The sequence below is a fragment of the Amblyraja radiata genome, chromosome 32, assembly GCF_010909765.2.
Source record: "Amblyraja radiata isolate CabotCenter1 chromosome 32, sAmbRad1.1.pri, whole genome shotgun sequence".
Taxonomy (NCBI): Eukaryota; Metazoa; Chordata; class Chondrichthyes; order Rajiformes; family Rajidae; genus Amblyraja; species Amblyraja radiata.
The window spans coordinates 20,288,779-20,316,511 of NC_045987.1; the positions used below are offsets into that span (position 1 = coordinate 20,288,779).

Here is a 27,733-nt window from a genome sequence, read left to right on the forward strand (position 1 = left end):
TACCTCAATTAGCTAAGAATTTATCATTCTGAAAGCCCTGCCCAAATCCATAATCTTACACTTGTCCAGACAGATGTTAACAGCGTGAATAAGCTGTATTTGCATAATTATTTTAAATTAACCTCCTTTCAAACGACACTAATCATTTAAACCCGAGCTTTAAAAATACAACGATGAATTAGTTCAAGAAATTTGTGCCAAGTTTTTCCCCGTGCTAAAAAAAATAGCAGCTGGTAAACATTTTGATGGCAAGCCCGACGACCAAGGTATTCTCTGTCAAAGATCATGCGACAATGGCGTATCACTCCAGAGATGCAGATTGGGAAGGAGCCAGAAGCAATTTGAATTTGCTGGTAGTCTGTTGTATTACTCGCGGTACTGACGATTTACTGCTGGGATGCTTTCTAACGATGACAATATGCTGCGTGTGTTCAGAGGTCAGCCATGGCAACTCCTTGGAGAACTCCAGTCTCGTTCCTGGACCAATTTATTTATTTAACAATACAAGATTATAATGATTGAGTGGATTATTTAGTGGGCATTGTGGATTATTAAAAATATTGTAGGTGATAGAAATGTGTGAAAATTATAGATTAGTAATAGCAGGGTATTTTGCTATTCTAATATTAACCGGGATTGAATTAGTTTAAATGGGATCGAAAGCGCAGAATTTTTATGGTGTTTTCAGGAGAATCGTTTTAGCTGGTATGGGGGTGGTGCAATGGGGGTGGGTGCAATTCAGGACTAGCTTCAGGGAATTAAGATGGGGAAGTGTAAGAGGTATCACAGACAGACACAAAAAGCTGGAGTAACTCAGCGAGACAGGCAGCATCTCTGGAGAGAAGGAATGGGTGATGTTTCAGGTTGAGACCCTTCTTCAGAGGTATCAGTCGTATAGTACAGGGATGGGGAGAAAAACAGGTAGAGAACAGGAGTAAAGGCTCATCCTGGGAAAGGCACAGTGCTGACATGGAAATATAATCAAACAAAGGCAGAATGGAAGTAGTTGTTTGATGGTAAATTTCCATTAAAGCGGTGAGTGACATTCAAGAAGAAAATAGTGAGGTCCACATGTGAAGAAAATGTAACAATCACATCCACTGTTCCCTCATTGTCATGGGGGAATTACGTTTTTTTTAAAAGGAAAGCCCTTGGCAGAATCTAAGTACTTAATCCAAGAAGAAGGATAGAGAAAAGGTGAAGGGGAAAAAAAAGTGAAAAGGTAAAGAGAAGATCTGAAAATATATTGGTAAGTAAAATCAAAGAGCATAACTCAAAGTTGTGTGTATGAGAGACCAAGGTGGCAATTTGTGTGGTGAAGATCAAAGAGTGGTTCTTCATGACCGTCTTAAGGAAAGTTTGTGGGAAGAGGTGGGAGCAATGCACACAAATGTGATGCAGGTGAACAAACACACTGGAATTTCTAAGGGGCTGAGCATCTTCAAATGAGCATCCTCCAGGGCAGCTCCCAGGCTCTGGAACTCCCTCCCCCAACTGATCCGCAATTCCGTGTCCTTCACCCATCTTCCAGTCCCGCCTCAAGACCCATCTCTTCACCTCTGCCTATCCTTAGCCCCACGTCCCCGTCCCTTTTCATCTGTGCATTAATTGCCTCATACTGTGTTTTGTATTGAATTCTGTCTTTACTTTGTGTACTAGTCATGTCTCTACTATTTATTTCATTCCCCTTACATGTTTTTCCTCTACATGCTCAATTTTTGTAAGGTGTCCTTGAGACTCTTGAAAGGCGCCCATAAATAAAATTTATTATTATTATTATTATTATGCTGGGTGGCAGCAAATAATGTATCATAATTTAATAGGAAAAAGGAGTTGATTGAGCTATCAGTGCCTTGCCAACTCAACTGCACTGGTGTAACAACTGGAGGTTGAAGCTCTTGCCCGACATTCTGGGTCCAGCAGCTCCCAAGGCCCAGCAGGTTGAAGCTGTGGTGCAGATCTATACTGTTTAACTAATTCTAACTAACTAGTATCTGTACTCATAGTAATACAGGCACCTCACTTTTGACGCGGGGGTTGCGTGCTTGAAAAGCAGCTTGTAATTGAAAAACGCTCAAGTTAAACATATATGTTACTAAACATTCAGTTGTAAATTTGAGTGCGTTATTCCAAAAATATGAGCACGCAAATCGAGCAATGGAACAAGTACATTATTTCAAAAGCGCAAAAATCAAACACGTGTAAAACTCAAGATCAGAGCTCCTTCAGCTCTCAGCATTACTTCAGTTTCCTGCACAGCACAAGAATGTGTTTTTTTTCCACGCCAGGAGCAATGGGATCAAGGAAGAGCAGCATGGCGATCGAGCACTAACTGCTCGAGAGTCACCGGTTCTATTCGAACCTCAGATTCTATCTGGGTGGACATTCTCCGATTAACAGTGTGGGTTGCTTCTGGGTTCTTTGGTTTCCTCCCACAACCCCGAAAACATGTTGGTAGATTAACTGGGATTGTAAATTGCCCCACAATATAAATGTGGCAAAGGAATCTAAAAGGAAAGTGACTTGGTCTCAGAAAGTGAACAGATTGCAGAGGTACAGGGAAATAAAATAATAGGGAATAGCCTGGTTTCAAAGCGTGCATAGATTCAAAGGGACAAAAGGCCTCATTTTGTGTATTAATATGTTGGTGGTTGGTTAGCACAGTGATAATAGTGTTCAAGTTGTCCAAAATAACATCCTTCCATATTAACTTCATTAAAAGGGCAAAGCTTATATAATTAACATTGAGGTGGGTCAACTTTACAAGGTGACAGAACAGCATTTAAGAGAGATTATATCCAGTTGTTCCTATACTTTGATTTTGTTATTGCTGAATGAATATCCTCTATGATCTATACTATTGTTTTGAAATAGCGGTTGTAAAATCACCTATGTTTGTAATGAGGTCAGTAATATTATCTCAACTTCTAAAATTTCCAGGTTTAATTCAGCTGGGGATTGACCAGTAGACAAAGAATGAAAGACAAAAGATAATTGGAATCATTTTATGCTTGGGTAAGGAATTTTACAGAATTACTAAAGTCATCTGATAAATTTCTGAATTTCAGACAATGCAATTATTGGAGCCAAGTAGCAGTTTGTGAAATATTATTAAACACAATTATCACTCCAAAATTGGAGTAGGTATATTATGAATATTTCAAGATAACTGGATAATGCATTAAAAAAAATCTTCATGGTTATTTGTACAGAGGCAAATGTCAAGAGTGCAAGACACCGGTTTCCTGATTTTCTTTCTTGAATCTTGTCTCTTTTTGAACAGCAAAGTCTCATTTTCAAGGAATATTGATATTTACATCACAGGACATGACAGATGTGCAGAAAGGAAAGCACTTTGAAGAGTGTTTGGTTGTCTGTGTAGATGCTTTTTCTCTTCACGGACTCTATGCAAGCAAACAAGTCCACTGGCATTTGAGTAATAAATGTGCCCACTGATTGAATGCAAAAATGGCAAAAGCAATAGCAAAAAAAATAAAAATAAATAACACAGCTTTCTGTCCCTTCCCTATTTAGACAAACTGTCAGGCAGTGTAGAAGAGCACAGTATAGAGGACAGCTTTCAGCAGGCTCGCTAGAGAAGGCTGATTAAGAATGTTCAACCAACAGCAAACTGCAGGCCGTTACAGCAAAAATAAATAGACTATATGCAAATGTGTTTGTCACTTTGACAGCATGTCTCAATTAAGGCATCTCACCGCTGTTGGTTAGATCTACTTCTGCAGTTGTATCAGCGAACCTACTGTATTAGAAAAACACAGGGCTTGACCCTAATCCACATGCATGCATTTTTAAAATTCCGTCTTGGCTGTGCACACCAGGATAACATTGGCAGATGTGTTAAGCAGTTGACAAATGATGAAAAACAGCTTGTCTCATCATCTGCATAGAAAAGCTTTAAAATATTATAACTACTGTCTTCAGCTTCTAATAAACTAAGCAACCGTGTATTGAGAAAATATTTTGTGGTCAGATTTTTCTCCTTGTATATTTGCTGCCACTTATAGAATCTGATTTGCATTTTATAAAGTTACACATTTCAGAAACACAAACACATGTAAAGGCTTCAACAAACTTGAAGGTATAAAGCCATATCATTTTTAATACAATTTGACTTCTACTTCTTCACTTTCATACGAGTACTACATTCTATATTTCCTGCTGCCTTCAAATTAAATATTAAAGAAAAATGTGAATAAGTGCCGACCAAATAATTTTAAAAAACGCATCATGATAAGACAAGCCATTTTTTTTTGGGGGGGGGGGGGAAATCTTCAGTTTTGGGGGAGCCTTCAGTTTTTTGGGAAGCTTCATCAACTGAAGTGCATTCATCTGTCCGACTGTGTGAGGTATATATGTATCTTACACAGCTTTAACAACCCAGGTCTCATTTTCTGTCCTGAGTCTGGCACACAAATAAATGCACACAAGGAGAACTGCGGGACACAATTAATAAACTAATGCTAGAAATGCCGAGAGTTAGGCAGGCAAATCCAAAATAATGCACATCGGCTGGGCCGGATCCAGTTGCAGTCAAAGGCAAATTATGCACAATTTGTATCCATGCCACTAATCGAGATATATGATAAGTAAATAATAACTCAGCAGAATTGCATAATTTAAATTTTAAAAAGGCTTGCATTCTTCCCTTAACTGTACTATTTTTTTTAATATACTGGAGATCTTTTAATATAAGATGATACTCTCTCTCCACTGACCAGGGACACTTACCATTGCATTAGTCACAATAGATTAATGGTAAGCAATTAATGAGGGATCTTCATGCACAAGCAAACCAAGTTTGAGGTACCAAATAAATTACAGTGGATGCAAAGCTTGGCAAAATAATGAATTTTGCATTGCAACATCAAAATAATTGTGAAAAATAACGTTGAAACTAAAATATTGAACCCTATTGGAATACGATGAATTTTGAAAACCGTTTCTGAATTTTGTTGCACTCAGGTTTTTTTTGCGTAAAATTATTTCATGTTAAACTTTGGCTACAGTAATTACGTTTTCCCTTGGTCCCCCAAGTACCAGCAGATTCAACCCTTGATCCTAACTTGTCGTGGTTACATCAGCAGCTGTTACCACCTCTTATTCCAAGTGACTTTTGTAAGCTCTTTATATTGCAGCTTTGATTATGCTAACAAGCAAATCTTGATATTCTACCACAGTAAATTTATTAGTTTCAGGATTCAGCTTTATCAAACAGCTTATCTTATTTTGGCAAACATTATATCGACAAGCTCTGGAATTTAAACTGCCTTGATTTATGCAATCTTTCAAATTAAATCACTTCCATTGGGTAGGAGAGAACATAACATAATATAATAAAGGAACAGAGCCTTCTGCCCACAACGTCCATGCTGAAAATGATGCCAAGATAAAGTAATCTTTTCTGCTCGCACATGATCCATATCTCTCCATTCCCAGGATATCCATGTGCCTATCTAAAAGCCTCTTATTGCCACTTTCATATCTGCCTCTACCACCATCCCCGATAGTGCATTCCAGGTTCACCACCCACTGCAAAAATTTGACCTGCACATCTCCTTTAAACTTTGACCCTCTCACCTTAAAGCTATGTCCTCTAGTCGTCACCTTTTCCACTCTGGAAAACAAGTTCTGACTGTCTACTCTATTTATGCCTCTCATAATTTTATATACTTCTATCAAGTCTCCCCTTAGCCTCCAGTGTTCCAGAGAAAACAATCCAAGTTTGTCCGACTTCTCCTTTGAGCTAATACTCTCCAATACAAGCAACATCCAGGTGAACCTCTTCTGTACCCGAATTGCACATAATACTCCAAATGCGGCCTGAAGAGCTCTAACATGACTTATTTACTTTTATCCTCATTGCCCCGACCGATGAAGGCAAGCGTACCACATGCCTTCTTTACTATTCAAACATTTGCTCTCATGCTTTGCTGCTGAATGCTGTAAATAATGTTCAGAAATGCAAAATGTGTAGTAGAAAAGTTGTTGATTCTAGTAGAGGACAGATGCGAGGCAACACTAAATGAATGCTGGACTAGTGAATTTGTGATTCTAAACTTCCAATAAGATAAACTAATACACAGGCAGTTCTGTAAAGAAGGACTTCAAGGTTTTAGTGGCCCACTGATAGGAAATGACATACAATAGCCACTAGAAAGAGCTATTAAACATTTCTTTAGTGCAGATTGAAAGGCCTATATCTGCATGTATAATAGGTTCTAATAAATAGCTTGCACAGTAACCTGAGTAGCCAAGGCATAACACTGGCTGTTAAGCGTTTGACGATACTGGGCCTATAGTCACTGGAATTTAGAAGAATGAGGGGGGACCTCACTGAAACGTACAGAATAGTGAAAGGCTTGGATAGAGTGGATGTGGAGAGGATGTTTCTACCAGTGGGAGAGTACAGGATTAGAAGTCATAGCCTCAGAATTAAAGGACGTTCTTTTAGGAAGGAGATGAGGAGGAATTTCTTTAGTCAGAGGGTGGTGAATCTGTGCAATACTTTGCCACAGAAGGCTGTGAAGGCAAAGTCTGTGGATATATTTAAGGCAGAGATAGCGTTATACGAGAATTTTGTCCAAACAGTCTGTGACGCATAGCGCAATGTTTAAAGCCCATAGTGCTGCGGCTGGTAGCACTATATTTAGAACCCATAATGCTGCAGCCGACTGCTCTTTGTTTAAATTCCCACTTGCTAAGCCGACAGCGCTCTGTTTAAACCTTTGCGCGCCAAACCGGCAGCGCTGTGTGTATGACCTTTACGCGCCAGGTCTGTAGTGCTGCGTATTACTTTACGCGCCAGTCTGCGGCTGATAGCGCTTTGTTCCCGGGGGGGGGGGGGGGCTCGCTGCCATTGGTTATAGTTTGAATTTGGGAGCAGTGCAATAGGCCAGGACTTACCGGCGGTCATTTCAACAGCTGATTTCTTACCTGTACAAAGGCAGGCGCCAGTAAGCCAGAAGTTGGTTCATGTACGAGAGGGGTTCACCGACGGAACGAGTCAAGGTCAGCGCCAGCGGACGGAGGCACAGAGAGAGAGAGAAGTGTGTTGGTGTAAAACGGACCCCGCACATACCGAGGCAAGTATTGTTTTTGTTCTCTCTTGCCAATAAAACTGATTTGTAACTAAACAGACAAGTGAGCCTTTTTCTGTTCTACAAGTCAGATCCTTGAACCTGTTCCCTTGTAACAGATAGATAGATTCTTGATTAGTACGGGTGTCAGAGGTTCTGGGGAGAAGGCAGGAGAATAGGGTTTTGGAGAGAGAGATAGATCGATCTGCCGTGATTGAATGGTGCAGTAGACTTGATGGGCTGAATGGCCTGTTTCTACTATCACTTATGATCTTATGAATACCATCCATCTGATTCTGCTTCAAGACAAGTTAGTCCGTTTTTATTGTTCATGTCTTATTATAGGGTACGAAACCTGAATGAATTAGGTCAATTCTTTGTGGACTGAGGTGCATTAAACAGTGTGTGAACGTAGCAGGAATTCTTCATTTATGAGAGAGGCTATTGCACAGAAAGTGCACAAAACTGAAATGTTGGAAGATTATGAGAAATACCGTAATTATCATCCAATTGATTACAGCAATTTATGATATTTCTAACACATCCTCTACGCGCTGCACAAAAAAACGTTCGACATTATTTCACTTTGCATGATTCACATTTTGTTGCTTTTAATCAATTTCCATTTGTCTTTATTAGCAAATTTATAATGTTGAGTAAATTGATTAAAACTGATTTGAGAGTCTCCTGTGCTTTGATATTACATTATGTCTCAAGCATTTTAACAAGGATCCACGTAAGAGGAATGGAGAAGGACAAAAATAAGTAGTTGGAGCTGCACACTTCATTGAAAATACCTTGTAAAACAAATCTATTATGAAACTAAATGATACTTCTCATTTCTCACAATTATATAATAAATGGCTCTGAATCGCATATATGTTAAATCTATAGCAAAATACCAAGTGCTGGAGGAACTCAGTGGTTCAGGCAGCATCTTTGAAGAGACTAGGCAGATGTGATTCGGGTCAGGATTCTTCTTTAGACATTGTAGTGGGAGAGGTGAGGGGAGAAAGCTGGAAAAGGGAAGTGGGGGTAGGACAAAGCATGGGTGGACAAAGGCTGGAGATGAAAAAGAGGCAAAAGGATAGAAGAGGTGTAAAATTAAAGCCACAGGGGTGCAAGTGGAAGGAGGTTAAAATTGGGGAATTCAATGTTAAATGTAATGCAATGTTAAATATTTAATACACTGCAGCCTACAAGTGTGACGGCAGCCAAAGAGTTCCCATGTTAGGAGATGAAATCATCGTCACATTGCTGAGTGAAAGTTTCCTCCAGTGTGGTGCAACAACCATCCATTCACTGTTAACCCTGTAGCACCCCACATTACAGCTTGGCTGGGAACTAACAATGCGCAATACTTTGAAAGCAAAAACATGCAAACATCGGAAGTCTGGAATAAAAGGCAAAAATACTGGACATGATGCATCTACTGACGATAATGAGAAACGATGTTAATGGCTTGGCTAAAATGATAGTTGTTGACGCTGCCTTCAATCGCCTGCCCCAGATAAATTAAACCATCTACTTCAGGCCGTGAAGCTCCGCTGTCTTTCCACACTCCCCCCAACAATTAGAACTCCTTCTGGATAATAGGTCACACCAATCCTCACATTCTTGCTGCGAGAGCTATTTTTATGTGGAGTGAATGAAGTCCCTGTTCAACCTGCAGCACTCCAGCTTTCAAACCCAACACATTTTGCCTACAGTGCTCGGAGAACTTTGTCAGCCACCGCCCGCTCTTCAGCTTTTATTTTTCCACCGTATAAAGTGATGCACCATTTTTAAATAAGTAAAAAGAAAATTACTGTTCAAGTATGAATACAGGCGTTGTATGGATTTTTTACATACAGTTGCATAATTCTCAGATAATGAACTAGTCAGTGCCCACATAACTAGACCTGGCAAATAACATTTGCATCTTGCAGGTGTCAGGTAATTATTGTCTCAAACAGGAGAATACTTAGTCATCTTCCTTTGAAAGTCAACGGCATCAACTGCTTGATTTTCTGCCAGCAGCATCCTCGGCGCCACCACAGAGTAGAAACCTACTGGGCGAGATACACGGCTGGTGTGTAACCTGGAGGTTCAAGGCTGGGTACCCTTTGACTTTCCACCATCTTAAGAAGCGTTAGGAGGGATAGATAGATGTGCCATGAATGGCGGAGTAGACTTCAAGGTTTAAGGTGTGTTTATTGTCACATGTACCAATTAAGATACAGTGAAATTCACATTGCCATCCAGTCATACCAATAAAGTGCACGACCCCCAGATACATGTTTAAATTTAACATGAGCATCCACCACAGCGACTCCCCCACATTCCTCACTGTGATGGAAGGCAAAAAAGTTCAATCTTCTTCCCTTCTTTGGACCGAATGGCCTAATTCCGCTCCGACCATTTATAATCTACAGTTCACAAGTCAGAAGTGACCTGCAATGGTCCCCACTTGCCCGCACACAAGTAACGCCGATACATAGGTTCAACTGCATTCAAGCCAAGTCATTCACACGAACAACACTCACTCACCAGCATAACATCAATTCCCTTCATCACCTGTACAAGGCTACAATAGTTTAGCAGTTAAGTATGGAAGCAAGTTCAAAATGTCCTATCAAAGCCGAGGAATTTAAATTCAACTACCCGTATTTCCCGGCAATGAAGACGCACCTGCGTCGAAGACGCGCCCCAATTTTGAGTTGCTAAATTTTGAAAAAAGGCTGGCGGGACAGGATCAAGGGTATACTTTAGTCAGTAGAAAGGAAGATGTGAAACACCTTCAAGGAGGCAATGAAGACCTGGGAGCCTCCATCTTCGCCTGCCCCACAATGCGCTGTGTGGTTCATGTCTGAGGGACGGGGACTTCCTGGCTCAGGGAGATCACATAACGGGGGGAGAGGGAGAGAGAGAGAGAGAGAGAACCCGGGACGGAGCAGCCAGCCTTTTGTCCAGTAGCTACCCGCCAACCACTAGCTCCACCGGTTGCGCCTGTGCCCAACAGCCGCTGTACTGAGGGATAGCCAAGTCTAAGGTACACAAAAATGCTGGAGAAACTCAGCGGGTGCAGCAGCATCTATGGAGCGAAGGAAATAGGCGACGTTTCGGGCCGAAACCCTTCTTCAGACTGATGGGGGGTGGGGGGTAGAAGGAAGGAAAAAGGGTGGAGGAGGAGCCCGAGGGCGGGGGGATGGGAGGAGACAGCTCAAGGGTTAAGGAAGGGGAGGAGACAGCAAGGGCTAGCAAAACTGGGAGAATTCCAGTCTATTCAAAACTCTCCCAGTTTTACTAGCCCTTGCTGTCTCCTCCCCTTCCTTAACCCTCGAGCTGTCTCCTCCCATCCCCCTGACCTCGGGCTCCTCCTCCTCCCTTTTTCCTTCCTTCTCCCCCCCACCCCCCATCAGTCTGAAGAAGGGTTTCGGCCCGAAACGTCGCCTATTTCCTTCGCTCCATAGATGCTGCTGCACCCGCTGAGTTTCTCCAGCATTGTTGTGTACCTTCGATCTTCCAGCATCTGCAGTTCCTTCTTTAACACGATAGTCAAGTCTATCTTTCTTGGCTAACGATCTAACCTTCGGCCTCCAAGATGCAGATAAATTTTCTGGCCTTATTTTCGGGTAAAAAATAGCGACTTCTCTGCCAGGAAATACGGTAATTAGAAAATCTGGAATAAAACATTTGAGTAACTACCGGCTGGTTATTAAAACCAATTTGGTTCATCACTGTTGTTTAGATCCATGTTCAGTTTTCCTGCCCAGTTCAGGAATAATTAGAGATGGACAATAAATACTGGCACAGCCAGCAATGCCCACAACCTATGAACTAATATATATTGCTGCTGCATGTGATATCTTTCCTCACAAAAGATTTTGTTAGCAACCTGTTAGAAGTCCACAAATGTGGTGATAGTTGCAAAGACAACCAGAGACCTCCAACAATTGGTGCAGCAGAGTGCTGCTGTCTGCCAGCTTCAGTGACTGGTGTTGGAGTTTGGCCTCTGACGCTGTCCGTGAATGGCTTGTGTTCTCTAGCAACCCCCCTCCATTTCCCCTCAGTGAGCCCGCTTCCTCCAACATCCCAAGGACATGTTGAGCAAAAATCAAAGCGTTGGAGAAACTCAGCAGGCCAGGCAGCATCTGTGAAGGGAATGGACAGATAGCCTTACGGGTTGGGATCCTTCTTCAGACCGATGGTGGATGTTGAGGAAAGACACGTGCCTCTAGTGGTGAGTGTTGGTCAGAACATGGGCGAAGAGCAGGACAGCAGTAGGATTCACAGGGAAGGTGCAGTGTGAAAGGGGTACATGAAACTCTCATTAGAGAGAAGTGGCGAACCTATATCAAAGCAGGCATATTTGGAGGAGATTTCGCAGTGGAGCAGTAAAATGGAGACACATGAGGTCATGGATGGCGGAAATGAGCAAAAGCAAATATGCTGAAGGAGATCAGCAGGTTAGGCAGCTTATGTAGTGTGAATGGACAGATGATGTTTGGGATCAGGACCCTTCTTCAAACTGATATGCCGACCCGATATGTCATTTGTCTATTCCCTCCACAGATGCTACCTGGCCCACTGAGTTACTCCAGCACTTTGTTTCTTGTGCCCCAAAGATATGTTGGTTGGTAGTTAAATTGGCTGCTGTAAATTTCCCTTAGCATGGATGTGTTGTCTGAGAATCAGGAGAAGTTATTGGAGATGCAAGTGTGTGTGCAGGTGACAGGGAAATAAGTGGAGAAATGGGATTGCTACAAAATCCTTGATGAAAAGACTTGATGGGCCAAAAGCCCTTCTTCAACGTGGTAAGAAAAATATGAAAGAATATAAAAAATATTCTTTCAAAATCTGGAACGTGGTACGTATCTGGGACCTAAACTGGGAATATCTTTGCCACACTTAAAGACAAACCTTTCCTGATTCACAATGATCAATAGACTATTCCTGCCAGTGAGGCAGATATATATACCTGCCAATTCCATTTATGACGTTATTCCTGCCATAACAGCCAACATCAATTACAATGCTCGTGATCGTAGCTGGGGTTTCTAACATGATTTTCCATGCAATCCCACCAGTTGTTAACTGGGTTTTTAGAGTGGCCATTTGAAGATGTGATCTTTAAAGATTTCACCAAACAGCCTGTCCCCAAAAATATCGGCTTCAATATTTAAATAGCAACGTCAGATAATGCCCCAAACCCATTACATTACAACCGATTCATAATTCAACAAGGTGGCGAGAGCCTGGGTTACAAACGAAACCGCTGTTACGATTCCTAAAGAAAAGCAACGGGGACTCGACGATAAAGAAGATTTGAGAGAAACATCATGAACGGAATGACTTCACTTCTGGGCAATTAGTCTCCAACAACAAAACACAAAAGCATCACACAATAAATAGGAAGCCCAACTTTCTGGATACACCAGTCCCCCAAGTAAGATTAGTTTAGCACACAGAATTAAGCATTTCGCCACATACCTGGCCAAAGTGCATGGTTATTGGGCGCCGGTCATCCCGTTGCCTCCCTTCCTTCTTCTCAGACAGAGGGGACGCCGCGATACCTTTGTGCGGGACACTGTCTCCAGCCACTGAGTAGCCATTTTCTGCCATCTCCTGCGAGGTAGGTAAAAAAAAAGTGATTTGTGTGGGTAGGTGACACAGGGCAAGGAGGGAGCACTGCAGGGAACGACTGTCTACGTGGTACGATGCTAGAAAAACAAGCTAAAAGTACAAACCAATAAATCAATGAGTGACATATCCTTTGCTATGGCAAACAACATAACACTGTAGAACTGTGAGAGTGAAGTCGAGAAAAACAATTCATTAATCAAAGAGTTACTTCTCTCAGTGCATTCCAGAAACAGTGAGGTGGTCGCAGTGCAGAGCATGATCAGACCCAAGATTCACTGAAAATAAAGTAAGTTGTAGGTATCACTGTTGCTCGGAAGGCATTATAAATTGTGGCCCATTGTGGATCAGGAAAGGTAGAGCAAAAACGTAGGTGCACTTGCCACCTCGTCTTCATCAGGACAACAGATGAAAACCTGCCCTGGACGTCAGGGTACTTGTCAGGGTCAAGGGAGTGTGACAAAGGAGATTTTCGTTGTGAATGGTGAGTGTGTTCAATAAATATATGGAGCCACTTGCGACTCCAGATGCTGTAGTGACACCAGAGACTGCACATGCAGATGCTCATAAATATATGGAATAGTATTTGCTTTCAAAACTGAGCTTCATCATAACTGCCCATATTTTTAAATCAAGCAGATCACTTTAAATGGGCGAGACTGATTAAATGTGTCTGAACTTCTATGGTTAGGCAAGGATTTAATCTCAGCATTTAAAAGTTCCATTTGATTCAAAGGTTCAGAGCTGCTCCTGTAATACAGGCCCTTCAGCCCATAATGTCTGTGCCGAACATGATGCCAAGATAAATTAATCTCCTCCACTTGCAGATGATGCATATCCTTCTATCCCTGCACATGCATGTGCCTAAATACAAATCTGTTAAACACCACTATCGTATCTACCTCCACCGCCACCTCCAGCAGCACGTTCCAGGCACCCACCACTCTTTGTGTTAAAAAACTTGTTCCACACACCTCCTTTAAGCTTTGCCCGTCTCACCTTAAAGCTGTGCTCTCTAGTCTTTGACATTTCCACCCTGGGGAAAAAAAGGTTCTGACTGTTTACAAAATACTAGGCCTTTCCTAATTTTGTATACTTCTATCAGGTCTCCCCTCAACCTCTGGCGATCCAGAGAAAATAATCCAAGTTGTTTATGCTATGGAAGCAACTGTTGATTAACTTTGTGAATTTTGTGAGAAATTAAAGTAAAAGAATACATTTGGGCAAAATTCATTATTAATTCATGCATAGATCTATTTTGTCACTACCTCTCTGTATTAACTAATCCCTCAATTCAGAATAATCTCCAAATATTTCTGATGCTGAGTCATTATCTCCCGACAACCGCTCCCACCCCCCCCCCCCCCCCCCCCCCCCCACACTTCCTCCTCATGCCTCCTCCATAGCCTCCATTTGACATTTGCAAGCTTGTGTTCAAATCCTACACTCATGCCTAATAATTGTCAAATCTTCCAACTCAAGAATCCTACCCTTTAATTTCTCCTTTATCTCCATCACTGAGCAGAATGTTTTCATCTGGCCAGATCAAAGACTTCCGCTTGGGTATCTTACAGCCCAACGACATGAAGACTAAACCCCCCGTTTTCAGGTAAACTCCCCCTTACTGTGTTATCTCCACCCCCAATGAGCACCCACTTCTCCCACTATTCCCAACCATCAGTCACCCTGCTCCTTTCCTCTCCATCTTGCACTCATCTCCCATCCCCTAGACACTTTCCCCTTTTATTCTCCATCTTTCCCCTCCCACTGCCACCTTCCACCCGCATTCCTCCCTCTAGCTTTACATTTCACTCATCCTCTCTTTATCTGACGCTCTTTTGTCTGTCTCCTCTTCACCTCTAGCCTCTTTCATTCAATCAATTCATCTATCAATCTGTATCCAGCTATCACTTGCCAGACTTTGTCCCATCCCTACCTCTCTTTTCCAGATTTCTCTCCCCTATTCCAATCAATCTGAAGAAGGGTCCCGACCTGAAACATCGTCTGTCCATTTCATAGCAGTGATGTTGCCTGATCCACTGTGTTCCTCCAACACATTGAGTTTTGCTCAATTTTGAATTCTCTTATCAATTCCTTTGTTGCCATTTTCCTTCATTCATTTAAGAATTTCCAAAAAAGTAAAATCTGTTTTGGAAAAGCCACTGGTTATTTGGCTTAACATCATCCTTTTTAGACTTGCTGTTGGTCTTACATTGTTGAATGTCAACATTTTGAGGTCTGGGTTCGAACATGCTGCACTTTGTGATCTGGGGTTTGAGAGAAGCTCGCCGGGACAAAGGGCCCAGAGTGACATGAGTTTGGTTCGTCTTCACGTCTCATCAAGTGAGCAGCAGTGTACAAGGATGCAAAGCAATTTTAATTGGCCTCTAATTGGCACCATCACTCAAACTGGCCATGAGGTTCAGTGGCGGAACAAACAGAAATGGAGAGAATAGTGGCGCGGTGATGCTCCAGTGAGGTTGAGGTTAAGGAGGCATATTAAAGGAAAAGCTTCACTCAATACCTAACTTGTGCTTTAACCATCTCTGGCGATATCAGGCTGGGCTCAGAAGGAAACAATACAACCTTTCTGGGTTAAGAGAGGTTCATCAGCTCTCCAGACTTTTCTAAAAGCCTACTCAGCATCATCACTGGTAATGCATCTTCAAGTGTAGTCATAACAATGCTTCAAACAGTTCCACATTGATCAGATAATACATTTAATGGCCGAGTACTTCACGCCGCACCAAGAATAAATCAAATACCTTTTGCTTCAAACGATTTTTCACCTCTTTTATTCCCATTTTTGCATGATCTTTTGCCTAGAAGTGCAGAAGAGAATTCAAGTTAAAACCTCTCATTGTACTTCAGCTGCCTCAAAAGCAACAAGCCTTCCTATTAAGCCATTTCTATTTCTGCTACTTTGGTACAATCCATTAACGGAAAATATAAGGAGCAAAATGTTCGTAAAAGAGGCTGTGGAAATACTAGTTGAAACTTATGCGCTGATTACAAATGAGACAATCTGCTGAAATTTTGACACGATTGAAAAATTTCGACATTATTGATGCAGTCTCTGTTAAATTGGTCCAAAATATCTTGCAAAAGTAAAGTGAATCGGGTGGCACAGTAGCCCCCTACACTGACAGAGAGCCAGGTTCGATCCTGACTCTGGGCGCTGTCTGTACAGATATTGTAGGTTCTCCTCGTGACCTGCATGGATTTTCTCCGGTTTCCTCCCACACTCCAAAAACATACAGGTTTGTAGGTTAATTGGCTTGGTAAATTTGTAAATTGTCTCTAAAGCGTAGGATAGTGTCTCTAATGCTGGTCAGCGCAGACTTGGTGGGCCAAAGTCAAGTCAAGTCACATTTATTTATATAGCACATTTAAAAAAACAACTCTCGTTAGCCATAGTGGTTTACATTTGTTATAAGAATAGTATAAACAAACAAACTACATACATATATACATATAGCCCTCGCCCAGTGGACGTCAGGAAAGGCTTGGGAGTATAGATAAGATTTTAGTCTTGACTTAAAGGAGTCGATGGAGGGGGCAGTTCTGATGGGAAGGGGGATGCTGTTCCACAGTCTAGGAGCTGCAACCGCAAAGGCGCGGTCGCCCCAAAGCTTATGCCTAGACCGCGGGATATTCAGCAGCCCCAAGTCGGCCGATCTGAGGGACCTGGAGGTGGAGTGGTGGGTGAGAAGACTTTTAATGTAGGAGGGGGCAAGCCCATTGAGGGCTTTGTAGACATCGAGGAGGGTCTTGAAATGTATACGGAACCGCACAGGGAGCCAGTGGAGAGAGGCCAGGATCGGGGTGATGTGGTCCCTTTTTCGGGTGCCCGTCTGGAGTCTCGCTGCGGCGTTTTGGACCAGTTGCAGGCGGGACAGGGAAGATTGGCTGATGCCAGTGTAAAGAGAGTTGCAGTAATCTAGGCGGGAGGAGATAAATGTGTGGATGATCTTTTCGAGGTCATCAAAGGGCCTGTTTCCGCTGTATCTCTAAACTAAACTAAAGGTGGAGAAGTAAACATGAAATAAATATTCTGCAAAAGAAAATTCTAAACCTTAGAATGCACTACAATGCAAAGGTTTAGGTTATGGGCTGGAAATATGTCAATGTATAACTGGAAACATTGAAGATTGAAATATGTAAAATCTGTTCCGAAGCTAATTCACAATGCAAATGACCAGTCGTGATCATAATATTTTTATAATGATTCTCAACTGTCTAGTGATAAACACAGTGGTTTCTAGGGGCTTATTACTCCTGACACTGACATCCTTTTTTTATATTCTCTAATAATCTGGATCACTTGGTGCAGTAGCGTAACTAGATTCAGCAGAGGAGTTTGTAAACAAGGTCAGTACTTTTCCCTGGAGATCTTTTACATCTTGTTTCCACTGGCACCACTCCTTTGTCAGCTTCTCAGGTCACCTGGATTATCAGTCCCAGTAGGAACAGGAATGCTCCTCTGGGAAATCGTGAAAGAATCCTTGTTATATCTTCCCCAGATGGCCACCCACGAGACACCAATTCTGATACCAACCCAATTTCACAGAACGATAGTGAAATCTGTTCAGTCCATTGTGTTTGTTGGGACTATTTGTTAAGACATTGTACTCTCTGCTTCAAACATTTATCTATTATTTTTTCTCTTAACAATGCCATGGCCTGAACTCCATCAACTTCAGAGGTACAACAAGGAGCTTGGAATCCACGGTCAGGCTCTGCGGAAGACCATAAGATCACTCTCAGAGGCGGCTGAAATAAGCAGCCGGTGGATTTGGCTCAAGCGGAAAGACCCATGCTGGGCCCCAAGTACTTCAGGGTGAATCTTTGGGACGGTTTGACACGGGACACGCGCTGAGGGCTGATCATCCTGCAGCGGGCCGCCCTTGTGGAGGGTGTATAGTGTTAAAAGGCCGAAACACCCAGTGATGCAAGGGTACACTACTGATGATGTGTCCTGTGCCCAACTGTCCTGAAGGTTACCCAGGCCAAGATATACGTATCTCCCCCCGCCCCCCACCGATGTTGAGCCTCTACCACTCTCAACAATCAACGAATGTCGTGAAATGCTCTCCACCTATTGGCACAAGGGACTTCTTAACATCTTGTCCTGTGTATTTGATTCCAACCGTTTAATTTGATCGATCTCTGATCACTGAGTAAAAAGCAAATGCTGGAGGAACTCAGTGGGTCAGGCAGCATCTGTGGAGAAAATGGACAGATACACTTCGGGTTGGGATCCTGCTTCAGTCTGATCGTAATGGGGGGGGGGGGCGGGGAGAAAGATGGAAAAGAGAAGGGGGGCCGGAAAAAGCCTGGCAAGTGAGAGGTAGATGGAGGAGAAGGGGGGGGGGGGGTTGATTGGCATTTGAGTGGAATTGGGTGGAACGTTTGACATTGAGGTGGAATAAGTGGCATTGGTTCATTCATTGGTTCTTCACCTGCAGAAACAAGTATTTCTCATTCATCTTTGATGACTATATTAAATCTCCTCTTGACATTCTCTACTCCAGTAGAAATACTCCTCAGACATCATGAGTTAATAATTCTTGCTCATTCTCATTTCTCTTTTCATAGATTTGGAAGGTGAGCATAATTCACGTAGCCTTGGAAGAGGAGAAAGACCCCTGAGGTTTGAGAACCTCATAGCCTTTGCAAACTGATTCAGCTTGTAACTGGAAAAGTCATAGTTAGTTTACTTGTGACTCATTTGGACAGATACATGGATAGATACAGATACATGGATAGGAAAGATTTAGGGTGATATTGACCAAATGGGACTAGTGGGGCATCTTGGTTGGCATGGATGAGTTTGGCCGAAGGGCCTGCTTCCGTGCTGTATATCTCTATGGCTAACCGTTGAAGATACTGCTGTTGAATTTTGTAATGTCCACTTAATGTAATACTTAGCTATGCAAATGCTGCAGACAGATACTCTGAGACGATACCTTTCAGTGAATATCAGCCTCCATATTTTCCTAGGATTTTCATAAACCAGTATCAGTAAATGAACATAAACAAAGACCTTAACCATTTACTCACAAACTTGTATACAGTCTTCATTGCTGGGTTTGCCTTCGTCTTCATTGTATTGATGATGGCCCCACTTCCTTTCTGTGAATAGATTGGCGATTTTATTATTTATTTGCATGCCAGAAGTAAATATCTAAAACATCACAAAACCATGAATGTAGCAAATATATTCTCACAATACTTCAGACAAGAATCATAGCTCTCATTTCTTTAAAGCAGTGAATTCCCAGCAACACCTTGGGATTTGGGCTGGTGACAAATTCGAAGACGAATCGATACACATCCAGAGGCAACATCATACAATCAGCTGCCTGGTTGCTGCAAAACTGCACTACTTTCAAAAACTGGGAAAAAAACAATTTATCACTTGAACTTAGCTGAGCAAATATCAATTTTCTTATGTACTATTACAGAAGAAAAATAGAAAAGTTTAAATTTCTTTTTTTTAAACTGCAGATGCAGGAAATCTTAAATATAAACAGCATATGCTGGAAACACTCATCAGCTCAACATGGTGGGTGTAGGAACGAGTTGCCAGGGGAGGTAGTTGAGGCAGCGACTATTTCAACATTGAACAAACAGGTACATGGATAGGACAGGTTTGGAGGGATATAGGACAAAAGCAGAGAGGTGGAACTAGTGTAGATGGGACATGTTGGTCTTGTGGGCAAGTTTGGCCGAAGGACCTGTTTCCGATGCTGTATAACTCTAGGTCAGGCAACATCTGTGGGAAGACACACAGAGGGAATGTTTCAGATAGAAGTCTCTCTGTCAGAACATTATTATAGTTTGATGAAGTGGCGTCAACCAGAAAAGCGAGCAGTTTAACTTCTAACGTGATGCCTGATCCGCTGAATGTTTCCAGCATTTTTTCCCTTTTTACTTCTGAAAAGAACAGTAACACAGGGAGAAAGGATGAAAAGAAATGAGAACTTTGCTGAACTTAAAGTCTGATTCATGCTCTCAAAGGGTGACACAATCCTGAACGCTTTCATCGTGAAGCTGTGAAACATGATACAAAAATCAAACTGAGAATGTCAGTCGGCAGAGGAGTCATGACAGGATAGTAGGACCCATTATGTCCACCGATGAATTGCTCAGGAAATAGAAGGAGAAAAAATAATGACTATGGGATAAAGATCTGGAGAAATATTTCTCTAGGATCTGGAAGGATTTCCTGAAGCTATGGTAGAATTTCAATGGATGTTATATGCTTGAATGACTTCCAAATGCATTCTAAGATTCTCTGACCCTGAATCTTGCTGAGTGGGACCTACTGCATGCATGCATGCCTTGCATTCCCCATTGACTCAAATATTCCCTTTCAGAATCGCTTAACCGATCTTGCTGACCAAAACCATCCTTGAGCCTAATGTCAAGGCCCCATTTGGCTTGTACAGTTAGTCTAGATGCATCTCTGCCCACAAGACGTGACAAACCATTACATAGCCCACCTCTGATGCCTTTCCGAATGACACGGTTATATTTTGTGCAGGTCCAGATTGCAGACAGTTACTAAAAATAAGCTACGAATACTTCTCCCTCACCTGGCACGCTGAGTGTTGGAATTCCCCAACTGTCAAATGTGCGTGAGAAATTTCAGATAGTTTTGAGTGGAGAGACGACAGAAATTGTATGCGTTATTTTATCTATTGTTTTCTTCATTTAAACTCTATGCAAAACCAGCAACAGCGCTTTCCAACTAGTGTCACGTGAGCTGAGAGCTCGAAATATCTTCACATTTGTTATTTCACTCTCAATGTGTGCTATTCCAGTCCTTTTGTTAATGCGCTTTGGAGAAAATAAAGAACTTATTCATTTCCCATTGCATTCTGATGAACAGAATCACTGACCGTGTTATTCCATAATTCAGCAGGGTCAATGTATTTTAATTATGTCTTGTTTTGAGGCAACAGGACATTATTACTAAAGTCAGCTGAGCGTGCCGCAAGATTGTGAAATCTTAAAAAAAAAAAGATTGGAAGTAAGCACAAAAACGTAGTCAGGAAGCAATGAACCAGATGACTTCCCAATGACAGACAGGGATCGGTATGTTGACGTTGCTGCTGAAGACCACAGAATGGAAGATGAATGCTGCAATTCCCCAATGTCATGGGGGCCATTTTCTATTGCGGTAACACAAGGAATGAGAGCAAGAAGTCGGCCATTATGTCCCTCGAGCCCTTCTACCATTCAACAACATCACGGCTGAATTGATTGTTTTCCTGCCTGCTCCTCTCCACCCTTGGCCCTCTCGGTGGGTACATCTCACCATCTCAGCCTTGAACATTGTGACTCAGCATCCACAGCTCCCTGGGGTGAGGGGTGAAGGGGGAATGCCAACGATTCAAATGACACAGAGAAAAGAAACTCCTCGTCTCAGCAATAAATATGTAACCATTTCTCTCGAGTGTAGCCCTCGGTTTTTTTAAATATTCTTCTACCGTTGTAAACTTCATCTCAGCATTTGCCCTGTTAAGCCTCCTCAGGATCACTTCTAAATTCCAAAGGCCCTTAACTCAAAAGGTATCCTGTAACCATTCTAACAGACATTTAGTTTAGTTTATGTTTCTTGATACAGCGAGGAAACAGGCCCTTTGGCCCACAGAGTCCACACCGACCAACAATCCCCGCACATTAACACTATCCTACACACACTAGAGCCAATTTTGAATTTATACCAAGCCAAATAACTACAAACCTGTATGTCTTTGGACGTGTGGGAGGAAACCAAAAATCTTGGAGAAAACCGACATGGTCACAGGGAGAACGTTCAAACTCCATACAGACAGCACCCGCAGCCAGGATTGAACCTAGGTCTCTGGCACTATAGGTGCTGTAAGGCAGCAACTCTACCGCTGCGCCACCGTGCAGCCCTGTCTCCAAAGCAAGTATCTTCCTTCTTAAATGAAGAGATCACAGCTCCAGATGTGGTCTCAATGAGGTCCAGTGCAGTTGTAACAAGATTTCCATATATGTTTTCACTCCACTCTACCTCGACCCACCACCACACTCTCCCTGACCCCTGCTGCCCCTCCTCCAATCTTCAACCAAACCTAGGCCACACAGCAGAGACTAGGTACCTTTAAGCAGGTAAGGAAGAAACATCAATAGGTGTAATTCACTAAACAACGTGCCGGAGGAACTCAGTGGGTCAGGCAGTGTGTGTGGAGGCAATGAACAGATGATAAGGATAGAGTTCCCTTGGTCCTCATCTTTCATCCCATCAGCCTCCATATCCAAAACTTCATTCTCTGACCGGGTTTCTGGCGCTGTAAGTCAGCAACTCCACCGTTGCATCACTGTGCTGCCTGTGTAGGGACTGGTGTTACATTTCCTTATCACTTCGATCCTTTGCAACTATTTCTATCCATCTGCCAATAACCTCCCTCACCTATATCCACCCATTAGTTGCCGCCCACTCGACTCAGTCTGAAGAAGGATCCTGATCCTGACCCGCAACATCTTCTGCCCATTCCCTCAGATCTAGATTCCAGCATCTGCCGTGTCTCCTCTTGATGCCACTAAACCACCTGCATGTGAACTTTCCAGCAACCAGCTCAAGAAAGCAGACAATGGAGACCTGTGTAACACTCCTGGGAGAATCGAGGACAATGTTACGCAACAAAATCAAATTATCCAAACAGTCACTGTATCCAGATAACATCGCATCCTAGACTGCTCCATCCCATAACCAAAGTGAAGAAATATAATTCACATTCAGCAATTTGAGGCATGCTTATAAGACAGAAACCAAAACATTTTATTGACATGCAAACTATTTCAACTTGGATTAATTCTTCCATTTAAACAGGCTTTTATGAACATTATCATTCCAGTGGTAATAATAGATTCCACTCACCTTCACTGTGAAGAGCCACTGATGATAGGATTTGTTGCTTCCTATATAAAGCAGACAGGTGTCTTACTTGACAATCAGCTTACATTATCAGCAACATTCAAGTCAAATGTATTCTATTCTAGAGTCCATGCAACATGTATTTAATTGGCTGTTGGATACAACTTGTCAACCATGTATGAAGCAGGAGTCACAGGGTTATGTAACATGGAAACAAGTCCTTCGGTACAACGTGTCCATTCCGCCCAAGATGCTCTTCTAAGCTAGTCTTATTTGCCCGCATTTGATCCATATCCATGGCTGGTGGTGATATCATAAAGCTCATATACTTTATCAATTTGCATCACACATTTTCTTACATTCTTACATTCGTCATCTTTGCTGGTCATTTCCCATTTTGTTTTGTTTTCCTCCTATTTCTTTTGTCAAATTCTTTTCTCTGACTGTTCGTGAGCTTTTGCCTATATTATGGTATATGGACACACTGATCTGATCTGTATTTATGCCTACAATATTCTGTTGTGCTGCAGCAAGCAAGAATTTCATTGTCTTATCTGGGACACATGACAATAAACTCTCTTGACTTGATATTGCACTAATGTGAAACGGGAACCTTTCTGCAACCTGGCGAATATTACTCGACTAATCCAATGTAAACTAATTGTAATACCCCTATATTTACTTGTTTACATGGCTATGTTAGCAACATTTGTCTACCTCTTTCCTTCACAGGATGTGGGCATTTCCAGCGTTTATGTGGTTATCACTGATTGCCCTTGAGAAGGCAGCGCTTAGCTCCTTCAGTGAAAGCACTCTAACAGTGTGGATGGGAAGATCCAGATTTAGACACAGAGACAAGGAAATAACAAGAATAAAAAATAATAGAAAGAGAGATGAACAAAAAAAGAAACAGAATGAAAAATATTATGTCAGTCCACTTGAACCTGTTTCGATTCCTATTTGTTTCTTTCCCCCTTTCCTTTGCACCAGCGCCTCTCTCACATGTAAGCGTCATTGTTAGACGTGACTGCAAACCCATCAGTTTTAAAATTCGGTCACCTTGCAAGGTCGGGATTCATGGTCTATCCTTATTTACCCCTTAAAATCGTGTGGCTTGAAGGGCATTTCAAGGGGGGGTGGGGGGGGGGTTAGGAATCAACTACATTGCATGGGTCTGGAGACACTTATAGTCCAAACAGGGAAAATTTCCTTGCCCTGAAAGATATAAATGAAGCAGATGCTCTGATTTTTTAAAGACAATCCAGTAGTTTCATGGTCATCATTACTGATGCTCGCTTTTTATTCCATGCTCATTTCATTAACTGAATTTAAATTCCCCAGCTGCCGTAGCAGAACTTGAACTCATTATCATTAGATCAATGGCCCAATGCTACCGCGTACTTGCATCTTTCACAAACATTATCATCAGAGAGTTCTTTTGCCTTCAGAGTTTTTTTTTTTGTGTTCATCATTTTTTTTTTAATCAGATAGATTATGATGGAATAATATTCATGCCCAAGACAAATATTCCATTCTGTGACAAGAACCAACTCCTGCTGCACTGTGCTTAACATTTTAGATGTATCCTCACTGTCATATAAAGCTTATACCATGTTCACATTCCACTCTGACAGAGCTAATTCTGAAAGTGAATACCCATATTCAATCTTAATACTCACGCATATGAAAGCATATAGAATTTATAATTTAAAAATGTGGAAGAAATATCATTATATGCATCTTATCTCTTGCATTTTGATCATAACTTTGCTCTTGCACATGCTACATGCTGCCTCATTCTTTATTCTGTGCTTTGAACATTAAGCTTTCATTTCTGGCCTTTTAAAAATGCTCTGTTCGACTCACTTTTTCTCCGTTATTTTAATTTTGTCGACCTTAATATGAACCTATGCTCAGACGTTTTGTAATTTTTTTCTTTTGTCTTTATGCAGCCATTTCCCCCCCCCCCCCTTCTATCATCTTTTTTTCCCTGTACGATATCCTTCCTCATTAGTGCGCTTAAAGCCTTTGCCTTGTGATAGCTGGAGTTTGCACCCAACATGGGCTTGCCGAAAGTCTGAGATTTCACTGTCTCCAGGTCACTTTATTGCAATACACCTTCGGACCCAGCAGTAGTAATTAAATTCAGCAAGAGTGTCACTAAGGGAGAAAGTGAATGCTGAGGACAGTAACACCACAGATGGAGAGATTAAAGTGAGGATTAAAAAGGATTAAAAAAAAACGAGAACACAGTTAAGACGAGAGTGATCCGTCTTTTTTTCTTCTTAGTTTGGTGCCTACGTTTTTGATATATGATCTTCTTCTGTTGAATCATTTTAATAATTGGCACCATGCTCATAAAAGGTGCGATTAAATTTACGTCACAGGCGTACCCAGCGTGATTTGATGGAATGATTTTGATTAAGTGAAAGATACAGCATGGAAACGGGCCCTTCGGCACACCGGGTCCCCACCGACGATCGATCCCCTGTTCACACTGCTTCTATACTATCTCGCTGTCTCATCCTTTCTCATACACTTTGGAGCCAATGAAAGGCTAAAATTTGGTTCTGGCTTGAAAGAGAATGATGAAACCTTGTTAATTGCTGCAGATCTAACTGAAATAAATATATATGATGGGGAATCTCTTGAATTCTCTACTCCATAGGGTTATGGAATCTAGATCATTAGAGGCATTCAAAAAGACAAGAATATCCCAGATTCCCCACCATTGACTCCATCTACATTTCAGGCTGCCTTAAGGGCCTGTCCCACTTTCACGACCTAATTCACAACCTTTTTTACTCGTGGACATTTTTCATCATGCTAGAAAAAACGCCCCGAGCTACTTGATGCCATGAGTACCTGCGACTAGCATCACGGCCTGCTACGACCTACCTACGACCTCCTACGACCATGCTGCGAGTATGAGCCAAGGGCAAACTCGGCAGAGGTCGTGAATTAGGTCGTGAAAGTGGGACAGGAACTTTAGGAAAGCAGCCAACATAATCAAGTGGCATTCCAACCCTGGGCAGTCCCCTCTCCCATCAAGCGGAAGATAGAGAAGCTTGAATGGGCATTGCCAGATTTAGGAGCAGCTTCTTCCCCTCTGTTATCAAACTTCTGAACGTTTTTTTCCATAAGCTAGGGAACAATCCCAATATTTCAGAGTACCTTGTCGTGGACATTGGACTTTATCTTTGGACTGTTGCGCTACAATGCAGCGTATTCTGCACTCTGGCATTTTTCGCTTTGCTCTGCCTGTCGTACTTATGTTTGGCTTGACTGGACTCATGTATAGTATTATCTGATATGATAGGGGAGCATGCAAACAAAAGCCTCAGTGCATGTGGCAATAATAAACATAAACAGACTTTTTTATAATTTTGGAAAATTAGGGTAGGGGAGAGGAGGGGGGGAGGGGAGGGGAGGAGATGAGGCCTGGGGAAGATCAGCCAAGGTCCTATTGACTGAGGGTGTAGGCTCGAAGGGCCAAGTGTTCTTGGGTGTGAAACAAAATCAGTGTTGCACATTCCATTAATGGATGTTCTCAGAACTTTGCTGAAAACACTAACAACTAAAACTCATGGCGATAGTACAAACCTGTTTATTCTAACTGCTAAAGATAGGCACAACAAGCTGGAGTAACTCAGCGGGACAGGCAGCATCTCTGAAGAGAAGGAATGGGTGACGTTTCGGGTCGAGACCCTTCTTATTCTAACCGCTATACATGTATTACAATAAGCACATTTTATTTGAATGATTCAAAGAACAGCCTTAATATCCACATTAAGAAATATAATTTGGATCTCAATTAATGTGCCCATGATGATGCTAACTATTCTAAGCTGAGCTAGACCGATTATTCAACAGATTATCATCAAGTAGGTTGAAGCTATGTTAAACTGGGCAGCAGTTTGGCACAGCTGAAAGAGCTGCCGCCTTATAGTATCAGAGACCCAAGTTTGATCCTGACCTTGGGTGCTGTCTATGTGGAGTTTGCACAATCTTCCTGTGACCATGTGGATTTCCTCCGGGTACACCAGTGTTCTCCCACATCCCAAAGACATGTGGGTTTTTAGGTTAATTGGCCTCTGTGAATTGCCCCTGGTGTATAGGGAGTAGATGAGAAAGTGGGATTACATAGAACTAGTGATCGATAGTCGACATGGACTTGATGGACTGAAGAGCCTGCTTCCATGTTGTATCTCTAAACTAAACGCAAGTTAATCAAATGACTCATCATTCAGAAGTGTACAATATAAGTTGCTTCTTTTCATGTAAACTTTAATGCAATCTGGTTGAATCAAGAACTGTGAGCTGTCAAATGTCACTTTGTGTTCAGCCCTAAATTTCCCTGAAGTGGGCTCAGTTCAGCCTTACCTCCTGCATATTCACCATTGTTTATCTCCTCCTCAAAAATATCACTGAATCCTTCTCCAGAATTCAGCAGATCCAGTCGACCATCAATGAACTGGAAAACAAAAGCATTTACATGGGAGACAACAGTTCAAACGTGTGACATTCTCAAAGCAGGACACTAAAGGAAGCTCAGTATTTGAAATACAATTCTTGCGCTGTCAAAACACAATTAATGAGCTCGAGCTAATTAAAAGAATCAGTAACTCCGACAGAAGTGAGGAATCCGCTACCGTTTCAAATGTTATACTTGTTTGCAGACTACGTGCACGGTTGAATAACGTTGCAATTTAGGAATAGAGGGGTTTTTTTTCCCACTGAATGAAAGCTTCTAATTCACCATGCCCAGCTATTAATACCATCAGAAGTCTCAACACTGTAAATAATAGATAGCTGGCACAAACGGGAAAGATCCACTTGCTCAGAGCGCCATAGGCTGCAAGAGGAATATAAACTGCAGGTGCTGGTTTTCAATTGTTTCAAATTCCTGGGGCCTTTCACATTATGGCTGTGAACTTGACCATTGTCATGTTACTGCAAGTGGCAGCAAAGGATAAGGTTACAAAGCATTTTCCAAAAACAGGAATAGTTGCTTCATTTGTTTTACATGAATCGGCGATATGAAGTTAATTATTTTATACCCGTGGGTGAAAGGGTTTTGGTCGTATTGCTCAGATGATTA

The 27,733-nt window shown here is 42.0% G+C and overlaps 1 protein-coding gene across 6 annotated transcripts in view; it reads right to left on the reverse strand.

Moving 5' to 3' along the window:
* dennd1a (DENN domain containing 1A) overlaps positions 1-27,733 on the reverse strand; it is a 492,710-nt gene that overhangs the window by 64,174 nt on the left and 400,803 nt on the right. For all 6 annotated transcript variants that reach the window (XM_033048631.1, XM_033048628.1, XM_033048627.1 and 3 more), the window contains 5 exons: positions 27,016-27,106; positions 22,636-22,676; positions 18,783-18,854; positions 15,485-15,541; positions 12,570-12,704 (listed from right to left, as the gene is read on the reverse strand). In XM_033048631.1, the coding sequence (XP_032904522.1) occupies positions 12,570-12,704; positions 15,485-15,541; positions 18,783-18,854; positions 22,636-22,676; positions 27,016-27,106 (396 nt within the window). The remainder of the gene's footprint in view (positions 1-12,569; positions 12,705-15,484; positions 15,542-18,782; positions 18,855-22,635; positions 22,677-27,015; positions 27,107-27,733) is intronic.